The 13,279-nt window shown below is 37.3% G+C and overlaps 1 protein-coding gene across 5 annotated transcripts in view; it reads left to right on the top strand.

Annotated features, from left to right (window-relative positions):
• The window catches only part of Adgrg6 (adhesion G protein-coupled receptor G6), a 143,239-nt gene extending 130,456 nt beyond the window's left edge, over positions 1–12,783 (top strand). For 3 of the 5 annotated variants that reach the window (XM_046450517.2, XM_046450493.2, XM_058581633.1), the window contains 3 exons: positions 3,977–4,078; positions 4,792–4,944; positions 9,915–12,783. In XM_046450517.2, the coding sequence (XP_046306473.1) occupies positions 3,977–4,078; positions 4,792–4,944; positions 9,915–10,093 (434 nt within the window). In that variant the 3' untranslated portion in view covers positions 10,094–12,783. Of the gene's footprint in view, positions 1–3,976; positions 4,079–4,791; positions 4,945–7,406; positions 7,453–9,914 lie in introns of all 5 variants that reach the window. The other 2 variants (XM_058581630.1, XM_046450501.2) reach the window with 1 other exon arrangement.
• Positions 12,784–13,279: the final 496 nt, after the last annotated feature.

A 13,279-nucleotide genomic window follows, 5' to 3' on the forward strand; every position in this document is an offset into this window, starting at 1 on the left:
TTAGACATTATTGGTGGGATTGCAAATTGATGTAGCCACTTTGGAAAGCTGTATAGAGATTGCTCAAAAATCTAGGAATGGAACCACCATTTGACATAGTAATTCCCCTCCTCAGTATATATTCAAAGTATTTAAAATCAGCATACTTCAGTAACACAGCCACATCAATATTTATAGCAGCACATTCAACAATAGCTAAGCTATGGAGCCAACCTAGGCATCCTTCAACAAATAAATGGTGTATGTACACAGTAGAGTATTACTCAGCCATAAAGAAGAATGACATTATGGCACTTGCTGCTAAATGGATGGATCTGGAGAGTATCATGCTAAGTGAAATAAGCCAATCCAAAACACCAAAGGTGAAATGTTTTCTCTGATATGGGTGGAAGCTAAACCATAATAAGTGGCCCTGGAGCCTCCTCTACCAACAGCCTTTATTGACTTTCCCTTAGGCTTCCTCTTCCTCCACTTTCACTCCATAACTTCCACCAGCTCTTGAACAACCTAAAAGGATCTATTAACCTGCTCAAGTTATTTATACACTTTTGCTTTATTACACTATTGGTCAGACAAAGTACGTTTGCTTATTAAAATAATTTTCTGCAATAGCAAACTGGTTAGGAAATTTGGTAGCTATATGGGAAGCTGTTGAAAAACAGTCAGATTCAGCCATCTGGAGTGTAAAGATGAGGTTGGGCCAGTGGTGTCTTTTCCCTTGTTCCAGAGAGGACAGCCCCAGTAGCCTGCTTCTGAAGCTATCTGTCTGTGGAAGAAAATCGTTCCTTACTCTGAGACTTCTGCACTTACGTAGGCCAGGCCGGCATGCAAGCAGGTGCCTCCTGAGAGCTCTTCCTCCCAACGGCAGCACAGGGAGCTTCAGGAAGGGCCTGGCCTGTTTGCTGGCTTTCTGAACAACTGAAATTTGTTTCATGTTTATTATAGAGTTTTCCTTTTGTTAAATTAGAACTTCCCTACCCTGAGATAACATTTCAGACAAAAGAAATAGGTTGCTAGGATATAGTTCCTTCACTAATTACCTTATTACCAATAAAGAAAATGACATAATATATATTTACATAGCTATATATAAATAACAAAATAAAAAAACAGTAGTTTCACATATATATATATATATATATATATATATATGGCTACATATAAAATGATAGTAATAATAATAAAAATCATGACAGTATTATTTCACTTTAGTCACTGAATGCCTTAATTATACCTCTTGGAGATAAATTTGCTTGGAACCTCCCAGTAACTTTGTGAAGGGCTATTTATATATTTGAAATCAGTGAAAAAAAATATAGTGAGCATTTTCATAGTAACATTTCTCTTCAAAGCAAAAGTTAATCAAACTTCAGTAATTTCAGTAAGACTTTGTAACCAGTACCTCATAAGTGCCAGGCACTGTACCAGGGATCATCGATGGCCAAAGAGAAGCTAATCGAGAGGATAATCCACCAGAGCCATTTCACTGTGTGCAGGGCCCATCCTGTAGAAATCTAGCAACTCGTCCTCTTCATATTAATGTAATTTCTTCTAAAATAAAACTTTGGGCCATTTTGACTTAAGATATTAAAAAAAAACAAACCATGGAAGTGTAACCTTGGACCTATTTTGCAAATTTAACTATACATATCAAAAGAGATATACATGAATACTTTTTCCCACTTTTTCACTTATACAAGTACAATGTCATTTTGAGATTTCTTCATAGTCAAAAGGAACAGGTAAATTTAAATTATCCAGTGAAAGAGCTTCAGTATTTTTTACTTGTATGCCATTCCATGCTAGACCCTTGACTCCATGAATACTAGGATTGTTGACCTTGTTCATGATTGACCCTCCAATTCCTAAAACACAGTGCTTCCTACTTAGCAGAGCTGTATAATTAGTCACTGAATGAATAACCCTTCTTGGAAACTTTCTTCACCTCCCTACTCAAAAGCTCAGTTCAAGCCTCAGACCCCCTAGAGAGCTCTCCCCATGTGGATATGTGGCAGATTATTAGGGCAGAACCTCAGCAACTCATTGATGGGCTTTCCAGAAACATCAATCTTCAATCTATTTTCATTGTATTTCCATCAGCCCCTATTCTGTGCACTGCTCAGTCCTACTTTTAGTGCTCTCCCACCTTCAAACACATGTAAAATTGGAATCTGCTCATGTAGACTTGATGATTGTTAAATTATGGCTGCCATGGTTTATTCATTCAGTGATCATTCTTTGGGTTGCTGCATAGTGCCTGACATCGTCCTGGGAATAGGCAGCCTAGTGTTGAATAGACAAATATCTCTGTTCTCTTGGAGCTTATTATATTCTAATAGGAAACAACAATCAAGCAAAAATATATATATATGAGGGCTATAAGACTATCGAGCACTATTCAGTGCTCAAAAGAAAACAGGTATGTGAAAGGAGGCGAGAAGAGGTTAAATGGAAACATTTATCAACAGTCGTCAGTTGATCCAAGACCTGAATGAGAAGTAGGAAACAGCTTTTGAGAGAGCTGAAGACAGTGTTCAGCACTATATTGGGCAGGAATGAACCTGCTACACTGAGAAACAGAAGGTGGTAAGAGTGGTTCGAGGGTCATGTGGAGGAACCTTCAGTTCACAACATCTGGGGTTTGAGATACAGCCAGATAAAGATGTCCTAGAAGCAATGTCATTGGAATCCTGGTGGTATATGGGGAGAGAAGCAAGTGGAACCAAGCATAAAAATCAATCTTGAGCCTTAGAGATGTGGTTCTTGTAGTTTAGAAGTTCACTCTCTACTGCAACACTGGAACCCCAGGAGAGATGGAGAACCAGGACCTAGTCACAAAATTGTGTTATCTTTAAGGAGTAAAGGAGAATAATCTTCTAAGGCAGTAGAGAAGGAATTCCCATAAAACTTGGAGAAATTGGCATTGAGAACAAAGGACTCTCCCATTGTTTGGCTGCTTCCGAAGGCTTGTTAAGACGCCACAGGAATAGAGTATGCAGTGTGGGAGCTGACACCCCCCTGCTCGGAACAGTCACAGGGCATAGGGTGTGATGGCAGCCTGTGGGGAGTAGGCTTGGAGGAGAAGGTGGGAAAGAAGTGGAGGCAGTACAAGGTAATAACCACTTAAAGAAGTTTTACTGCGGAAATAAATGAAGTTGAAGCTGAAAGAAGATTAGAGATTAAGGGAAATTTTTTTATGTTTTTTTTAAAGAGCTACTAGATTGTGCTTATTAGGTGATAGGGACGACTCATATAGAAAATAGGGGAAACTGAGGCTGCAAGGAGAAGGTTAAAGGGGGTTGGCTTGCAAAGCACAAGTGACACAGTGTTTGATAGACCCAGGGAGTGGCTGTAAATATGAAGACTATTGCCCAATAAGGAGGTGTTTCTGTGTTAAAATGTTGAAAATCTGAATTGGGCCAAGTGGAGTCACAGGATTTTTCTGGTTTGAGGTGTGTTTGAACAACATGTAGAAATAACCATTTTTCTAAAGCCCAACCTAATATTCTGATTATAGCTATAATAATCTACCTATGTAAAACAGCTCAAGATAGACAAATTGAAACAGACAATAAGTTTACGGGTGATTTCTGTTTTCTCTCTCTCTTTTTTTTAAATTCTATGAACAGTTTTCACATGCTTTTAAGACAGAAATAAAGGAAATAGCAAATGCTTTTAAGTTGAATGTAGCTTGTTTCAGCTTGGTTTTTAGGTAAGTCGTAATGAATGTGGAACAGAACAGGCAAAGACAGAAATCAGATCCATGCAGTGATTCTGGTTTTATTTGAGCCATTGTGTTCTTTTCTATAGGATTAAAATATCTACTAAGCACTCTTGAGATTCCTTTCCTTGGATCTTTGTTCCTTAGTAACGTAGATATAAAAACTTTAAATTAAAACAAATACACATATTTTATAAGATTCATCTTTTAAAATGTGTCAGTTGACCTCAGTGTTTGTATTTTCTATTGTCACAGGATTATTTATTTTTATCTTCCACTGTGCAATGAAGGAGAATGTCCAGAAGCAGTGGAGACGACATCTCTGTTGTGGCCGATTCCGATTAGCAGATAATTCAGGTAAAGGGGCAGGTTTGTCATTACGTATTTATCTAAGATTAACTGGAAACACTTGTCAGTCATTTTCTGTTGTCAAAGCAGCCCAGATCCAGTGGGAGCAGATTGTAGAAATGGAGCATGTGAAGATTCTTAGCTAGAATCTTGGAATATTGGGGCTGGAGGGGATCTGAGAGCACTGGATACATCCCTTCTACCTGCAGAGAAGCATGAATTCCAGGCAGCTTAAATGATTTGCATAAGATTTAATGTCTAATTTGACAGCTCAGATTATCCACTACACCAGACCCTCCTTTCCACTTTTGAAGTTCTGAATTACATTTTTAGGTGAAGAGATTATATCTCAATTTAAAAACATTTGAAGAAAAGTTTTTTTGTTTTTTTTTTAATTACTGTGGTTACTTCTCACCCTAGGATATTGATGCAAGATTTTAAATAATATGTACACAGGTTCAAAGTAGGAAATTTCAGTTTCTTCAGTTTATTATTGTTGTTTATTTTTATTTAGTTAGTTTTGGTACCAGGGATTGGACCCAGGAGTGCTTAACCACTGAGCCACATCCCCAGTCCTTTTCAGAACTTACTCTAGCTATTGTTGGCATGTCAGAAAATCAGATGCTCCAGATAGGCAAAGCAATATACTGATAATTTTTTTAGGACACAGCGTATTATATTCCTTATAAAGGAGATTGATAGAATGATGTCATTTCTCTCAGATTGGAGCAAGACAGCTACCAATATCATCAAGAAAAGCTCTGACAATCTGGGAAAATCTTTGTCTTCAAGTTCCATTGGTTCTAACTCAACCTATCTTACATCCAAATCTAAATCCAGCTCTACCACCTATTTCAAAAGGAACAGCCACACCGGTGAGTGCTTCTGGCATCATAAAGATCTTTTCTGGTCCAGTTCTCACGTTACATTTCCATGGCAGAATCAGCTCATCCCGAAGTTTGATGCATCACAGTGCCTGATGGAGTGCTTATGTTAGATTTACGAATATAAAATCTATCTGAAGATCTTCTCCAGCAACTTTATGAATATTTTATTCTCTTTAAAATTTTATAATCCATCTATTCCTGCAAACCATATGATGAACCGAGCAGTAGTGTAACTTTATCATTTGATTGGAAACTTAGTTTTCTTTAAAAATTAGAATATTTTGTTTAGAAAGTTAGCATTTTTTATTTTTAAAATGAAGAAATTATTGCAGAATATTTTAGGACGGGGTGAAAGTACCTGACAGGGTGGCGTGGGAGTAGGAAGAAGGGCCGTCTAGGATGTGTTTTATTTACAACTTAAATCCTTAAGCATTGGAAGCCTTGTTGGCAACTGTTCCTTAGGTCACTGATGAAATAGGAAAGAGCAGAGGGCAGTAATGGGAAGGTGACAGGACTGTAAGAAACGTGAGGCTTTCTTCATGTCTTGCCTTTTCATCATATTCACGGCAGCCACAGACTCTGTCACTGAGCATGTCTGTGGGTGATCCTCATGACACCATGGAAATAATATTTTGTGGTACTTGATGGTCACTTAGTAGCACGAGGAGCTGTCATCTTCTAATAACTTTAAAGGGAAATAATAGAATTGCTACTTTTAAAGACCAATCGAATCTGTTGGCAGACAGCTCTTGACACTGAGCAAACACTACTTCCTAATTAAAGCTACTTCTGAAAGGACAAATGGAAATAGCTTTTAAATTTTCTAATTTGTTTAAGAATTACCTATAAACAGAGGTGAATGGCACAGAAAAGATTGATATTCAACTTTTTTCACAGAGGGCAAAAGCCAGGTGATGTGCCTGTAATTGTTCATACTGGGAATACTTGGATGACAGGTGGCCCAAGTCCTTACACAGTCCCTCCTTGTACCACCTTCCCTGTCTTGCCACTGGTGTGGCCCCTGCTGGGAATTATGGTACTACTGTGGAGGAGGTTTGAATGTTCAAAGTTTTTTTTTTTTTTTTAATTCCAAAATTAAAGAAAGATCTATAAACTCAGAGCAACTTAGAACAGCAGTTCTTAAAGTTTCTTGGCAAGACATTTGTGGGGAATTAAATGAAAGCTATGGATTCTCTTTCTGAATAAAGTGCAGGCTTTATACCAGAGATTGAACCCAGGGGTGCTTAATCACTGAGCCACATCTCCAGCCCATTTATTTTTATTTTGAAGCAGAGTCTCGCTAAATTGCTTAGTTCCTTACTAAGTTGCTGAGGTTGGCTTTGAATTTGTGATCCTCCTTCCTTAGCTTCTTGAGCCACTGGCATTACAAGTGTGTGCCACCCTGTCCAGCTTTTTGTCACATGCACATTTTTGTGTAAAATTAAGAGGCCTGTTCACCCTTACTTGAGAATACCTGTGTGAGGAAATTGATGACAGGTGTACAGCTTTAGATTATTCTTCCTGCTTGGTAGTTCCCTGGAACAAAATCTTTTACTTATTATGAACATTTTAAATTTATTTTTATTTTATTTAATCAAACTTAAAAGTAAACACTTTATTTCCTGTGGTGTGTTTTTGTTGTTGTTGTTTGTTTGTTTGTTTGGTACTGAGAAGTGAACCCAGGGGTGCTTAAACACTGAGCCATATCCCCAGCCCTTTTTTAATATTTTACTTAGAGACAGGGTCTCTGTGAGTTGTTAAGTGCCTCACTAAGTTTCTGAGGCTGGCTTTAAACTCACAATCCTGCTGCCTCAGCCTCCCTAACCACTGGGGTTACAGGTGTGTGACACAACCCCAGATCAATTTCCTTCTCTTTCTAAAATGAAAATAATTAATATGTTGTCAATAAGTTATGAGTGAATAGACACTAGACTAATTAAATTGTTTTCCTCTTACCACAGCTGAGAATAGCTAGCCTAAAGAAATTTCTCTTAGAAGGGGGAAAAGATAAAAAGGTAGGTCTTCAGGAATATCAGATATTTTTGAAGTATTAGGAAAAGACTGTTGTAAGATCCTGGGGAAAACTGACTAGAAGATACTAGAGGAAATGCAGAAATGGCACACTCTGTTGTTTCAAAATGGTATTTTTAAAAATTTTATTGTTTTAAGAATGCATTCATGTTTTTCTCTTTCTCTTAACCAAACCAAACCAAAACAAAATGAAACCCTTGGGGCTGAAGGGCTGTTGGCCACTAGCATGAGGATATAATGCACTTTATGTTTATTGTTTATATGATATAATAAACTTGGTTACCCAGTCAGTTCTCTGTGGGACAGTTCTCAGTTCTGGGAATCACTAGGGTATGCAAGAAGTCACTGCATATCCTCTTGGATATCTAGTTGGTTTATTTCTTGGAACTGATCCCAACATTCATATGTTTATGGTGTAGATAATTCCTCCTAAGAGCATTTCTTCAACAAAAGTGGATCGTCCAGGTAAACTTTTATCACTTTTTGAATGCATGATTTTTTTTGCAAGGTAATATGAGAATATTTGCATGGATTAAGCTAAGGTTCTTGCTGCACCAGCAAAATGGCTTGTTCTTTACAATACTTTTCAGCTAGCACAATGATATTCCTGCACTGAGCTGGAATTTTCTGAAATTTCAAATGGCAGCGTGCTGTGCCGGCTCTTCTCTGCATGCGGTGTGCAAGCTGCTCCTTCTAGGAAATGTACCATGCTCTGGAATGAGTGGGTCACATATTATGTAACATAACAAAAAAGTAACATTTGAGAGAAGGATATGATTTTTAAAAAAATTTATCATTTTTACTCTCCAGTGCTCTGGTGGGTTACTGGATATGCCATGGTACGTTCATAGAAGTCATAAAAGAGATGTCATCCATTCTAAGCTGCTTTGTTAGGATTCTCATCTGCTTGAATTTCAGCATAGGTCGAATGGAGTTCATTTCTCTAGCCCCTGGTTTTCAGATTTACAGTTGTAACCAAGTCCGTATTACTTATAAAGTAATATCTAACCAGAAAACTGAGAATAATATATATAGATACTAGTAATAGATATATAACCATATATATCATAGTTAATAGTATTGTGTGCATTTATAGGTACACACTATATGCACATCCCTTGTTTAGAATTTTGCCTTGTTTGGAAGTCACCTTTTATGTGAAGTGCCATCCAATTGGATCATATCCTTGCAGTGGAGCTGGCTTTAAATCACATGCTCCTGGAAGTTGTCTAGGGAGTAAAAGGAGTATATTCTTGATATTTTCTCTCAGGACATGTTGTTTTCTTTAAAAAATTCAAGCATGAATCATTCATTATTGGGATTTAAGTCAATAGAAAAATTCCCCAACAGAAAACCAATGGCTAGTGAATTCATGAACTTGAAGAAAGCTCAAAATCAATCAGCTTGCTGAGAGCCAGATGAGCGGGGCCTTGTGCTGTGACTCCCCCAGGCTTTCTCTCCCCAGCCCTGGGACATGCTTCAACCACTTTTCCATGCTTCCATCTTCCCCTTCTTTCCATGAACCATGTTTTCTTCCTCTGGTTTCCTTTAGTGTGGGGTGAGAGTGCCATTTCCTGTGTTAGCCCCCATTTTTGTTTAGTGTCCAGTGTAAGTAATAGTTGAGCATTTGAATAGTTTCCAGAGACAACAGATATCCTAATGACAATTTTGAACAATTGTTTTTGGATTTTATATGCCAGGTCACTATCTGAGTCCAGCTTACTCAGAATATAAAAGGTCTAAAGTGACTGTTGCAGCTTTGGAGGTATGATTCCCTAAAGCAGTGTTTCAGGATAGGTTTTACTTCTCACACAGTGTAGAAAAGATACGATTAAAGAGAACGGAACAGTTGGTACAAGAGCACAGTTTATCCTTCATCCACCATGAAATTTCTGTAATTGGGTAAATTCAAGGGTAATGTTTCTCCAAAGTGTATTAGGAGGGGGAAGAGAGTAGGCACTTATGACATTCATAGAATACAAAAAATAAAAAATAAACAACCACATGTATATATAGATAATAGATCTTACATATGAGTTTCAGGGCACTATCTGAGCCAGTTTTAGAAATTTTGGGGATCAAGGGAAATAATATTTAACTCACAATACTGAAAAATTCAGAATACAAGTTTATTTAGTGGTCCTTTCTCATTATCAATTGCTCTGATATTTTTTTCTGCTAGAAATAGTGCTGCTGAAACTGTAGCAAGTTAACAAAAAAAAGTTTTAAAATACTTCTGATAAAGGGAGTTTTGACTTCTACAATTAATAATTCATAAAGAGATGTCCTTTTTGCTATATTCCATTCATTTCACAAGCTAAAAGCCATGGGAAAAATGTCTTCAAAGCAGACTTTCATGTTTATTTTTATTCACTTTTATTCTCCAAAATCCTTTATTTTCTAAAAGTTTTTATTATGAAGAATGTCAGACATGTAAAAGGTAGAGAAAATAGTATAATGAACCCCTGTGTTCCCATCAACTCATTTTCCCCTGCCCATTTTCCTATATTATTTGGAAAACTTTATGTTAGATATCATACACTTCTACCATGAACATTTCAGAACATTTTAGTTCATTCTTACCTAATTTATTATTTCTTTTGAGCCATTTGGTGCATACATTTTTGAAGAGGTTTTTTATTATTTTCATTGACTGAAATATGCTACTTACAAGAATATTTTCCTATAATAAACCATAGCACAAAAAATGACTAGAAGGCAAATAGACATTCAGTGAATTTTAGGAGTGCATTTTGAAGATGAAAAATGCAAAATTTTAGTGCTGCCTGTTACCTAATCTAAGGGGAAAAAAAGCTTTATTTCCTTTGTATACTTCTTGATGTGCAAAACAGAGGGCACAGTATAGTGCCCCTAAGGCGTGTCCCCAGCTTATCTTGAAGCCTAATTTCTCGTGTCATTTCTTGCAGACAGTGCTTCCATGGACAAGTCCTTGTCAAAACTGACCCATGCTGATGGAGAACAAACATCAATCATCCCTGTCCATCAGGTCATTGATAAGGTCAAGGGTTATTGCAATGCTCATTCAGATAACTTCTATAAAAACATCATCATGTCAGACACCTTCAGCCACAGCACAAAATTTTAATGTCTTTAATATAAGAAAAAGGAAAATCAGTTTCCAGAAGTGTGAAGATCTGCATGCAGTGTAAACCATGACTAGCAGATATAAATGTGCTATTACCTAGGTAACTGCATACAGATGAGGGGTGTGCTTTGTTAAGAAGGCTTTTGTGAAATTTACAATTCATCATTTCAGTATATTTCTTCCAAGGGGGACTTTCCATAATCAGTGAACTTCAGTACTGAGAGCAATATGACTCAGTAAGCCAGGGAGATATTATTTTTTGAATGTATGATTGAATCAAACTAATCAGAACTCAGGGGAAGGTACTAAAATTAGACAACAGGGGAGGGAACAAAGCCAAGGACAAACTCTAGTTTAGATTCATCTACCAACCTCCTGGTGAGGCCTGGATGTAGCCATTTTTATATCATCTTTCTCAACAATCAGAAGTGTAATAATATTTGTAACAGTTTTGGATGCCAACAGATTTCTTCCAGAGCTACTTTCTGTGAATGCATCAGCATTTTTTTTCTTTTTCAATGAAATTTCAACCACAAATAGAAAAAAAATGCTTAATATTTGACCCTAAGAGTAAAAGGGATTTTTTTAATATCAAATATATAACTTTCATAACTACAACACACCCTGGAAAGAAAGTTTTCCCAAGATATTATCCAAGTTAATAGAAGGCTGTGTGAATTTCTGTGTTCCATTCAAGACAGAAAGCTTAAGCCTCGTTATTAACTATAATTGAATCCCATGCATTTAAGTATGGCTTGGTGATGACATTCCATTAACAGGGCCTCCTGTGGTTGTTTAACAATGATACTGTTCCCCCTTTACTGTATATTGAGCCCATAGGCTCATGGGGTAGAGGAGATTTTCTGTTAGTCACACTGTAACAAGTCCTTTTAGGATACACACATTTGAGATGTTGTGGTCCTGTCCTTGCTCTAATGACTTTTAAGATATTTCCAGTTAAGTAAATGAAGGCCTCTCTCTTCCCCTACTGAGAATTTTGTTCCAAGGAATATAAACTCAGACATGTGGATATCTCAATTAATTAAAATAATTTATTGTGTGGATCTACAACTGCTAGTCTAAAATCTATTTGTACTGAGTCCTCTGATGATAACATAGAAGAGCCTGAGGAGGTCTGGCAAGATAGATGGTGTTGTGTTTATGGATCAGCCTGATGCATAAAAGTCATGCCTAATATCACACAGCTTACCTAACTCTCAAAGCATCCTAAGGAATGCATGCTTGTAATGAGGGTAGAGGAGACCACAGCTTAATTGTTAAATTATGGAGTCTTATCCAGTTTCTTAGCAATAGGCCTCAGTGCAAGCTGGGTCTTAACAGCTTTCTGAATTCTCTGAGAGGTATCAGGTTTAGGGAAGCAGCAGTTAAGTGAGGAGGAAAGGAGGGATTTGGGCAGAGCCTGTTGGCTCAAAAAAAAGGCCAGAACTGAACCCCTAGGGCCTTTACCTTCTATACAGAAAGCAGATAGCCCTTGTTCTTAGATGTAGGATGACATGCAGGCTATGCAGAGACTCAAGGAGCCTCTTTGGCTAAGCTTTAGTCATGAAGCTAGTCAAGCTCAAAAGGATAATGAGAGAGTTTGGTGGTGAATTGTTACTACTGTTCCATTTTGCAGCAACCTGGAACACCATCTTGGCAGAAAAGAGCTGAGTCCAGGCTGGCTTTCACAGGGGAGAGGGGCATTTAGGAGAAAAAGACAGTAAACCTTAAGTCACTGAGATTCACAACAGTAGAGCCAAATCCTTTTCTGTAGGCATATATTAACAGGCTGTGTATTGTGCCAGAATTTACATATAGATGAAAATTAATCTTAAATCATCACTGAATATTCATATGCTTCCCCCAAACCTTAGACATTCATGATAGAGTTTAATTAGCTTTCTACTGTGAGATCTCTGCACAAGGTGCATAGTTAGTTAATAGTGATTAAGATATATCTTCAGAAATAGCTTTGCTTTTGATGTCTTCTCATATGCATCCAGATCTGAGAAAACATTTTATTTTTGTATTTGACAACAATGTCAGCTCCACTTTAGAAATTTTCAATGAGCAGGTAAGGAAAACTATGGAGAAATAGCTGCACAGAAACATTTGCAAATAGAGTTAAAAGACTGAGCCAAATTCCACCCTCTGTTCCTTTCTCACCTTTCTTTAGCCCCTCAGAAGCTTGGGGCCACAGTCTCACTGGGGAGCCAAAAGCCACGTACACTCACCTTCCAGAAGAATACCAATTCAAACTCTTTATTTTTTTTTTCTCATTTCTCCACCTTTTTTAGCTGAATTGTGTCAAGAGTTTAAGTTTTGAAATAGTTGCCATCCTTGTCACCATTGCTTGCATTGTAAAGCTATTCCTTATCTGTTGTTGGCATAGACTCTTTTGTACATATTTATTTATTTGTGTTTACAAATGTCAATCTGTCTCACATCTTAGCTTTACATTGCTTAGTTTTATTGTTTTAATTAACTTTCTATTAGAGAGACTGTGTATATTTTTTCTAAAAAAAAAGTTGTGACAGTTTTTCTGTAGCAATACCTTTGAACATGATGGATGAAAGTGACTGTGAGTACAATTTGGAAATAATTAGAAGAAGCTACTGCAGCCAATGTGTGGATTTACTTCAATGGAAAATGTTTTTTCAAATAAATACTTATATTGTTCATGTTCCAAATGATCCAATTCCTTTATGAGTGAATGTTTCTATTTCTGACTCCTAAATAGGAAAAGATTATTTGACAACTGGAAAATAACCTGCCACCAATTAAGTCAGTGACATGGGACTACTTTGCCAAACACTAGGGATGAGTATGTGACAGCGATCCAGTTTGCAGGGATGCATACATTTTGAAGGTCTTAGAATTTCTTGGGGTGATGGATGCAAAGCCAAGCTCTGTGGAATGTTGGAAGTATTGCAGGTTTCTTTGTGGGGAAAGTCTTCAGCATCCCCAAAAGGGAATTGAGTCCTAGAAGTTAGGACCTGTGATATGTTGCTCACCTTTACAGTTGCTGTTTTCATTGTGGGCAACTTAGAAAATAATGAACTTGAATAGCTTCACTTGCATGATCAGAACCAACCTCCCCACTTCCTTTTACTCTGGTTACTTAGGATAACACTTTTCTGCAGAAAGCCAAAGCCCAAACTGGCTCACAGCCCTCCTCAGCCAAGT

Source organism: Marmota monax, unplaced genomic scaffold (assembly GCF_021218885.2).
Source record: "Marmota monax isolate L192 unplaced genomic scaffold, Marmota_monax_Labrador192_F-V1.1 WCK01_AAM20220418_F8-fsc00030, whole genome shotgun sequence".
In the NCBI taxonomy this organism is placed as follows: Eukaryota; Metazoa; Chordata; class Mammalia; order Rodentia; family Sciuridae; genus Marmota; species Marmota monax.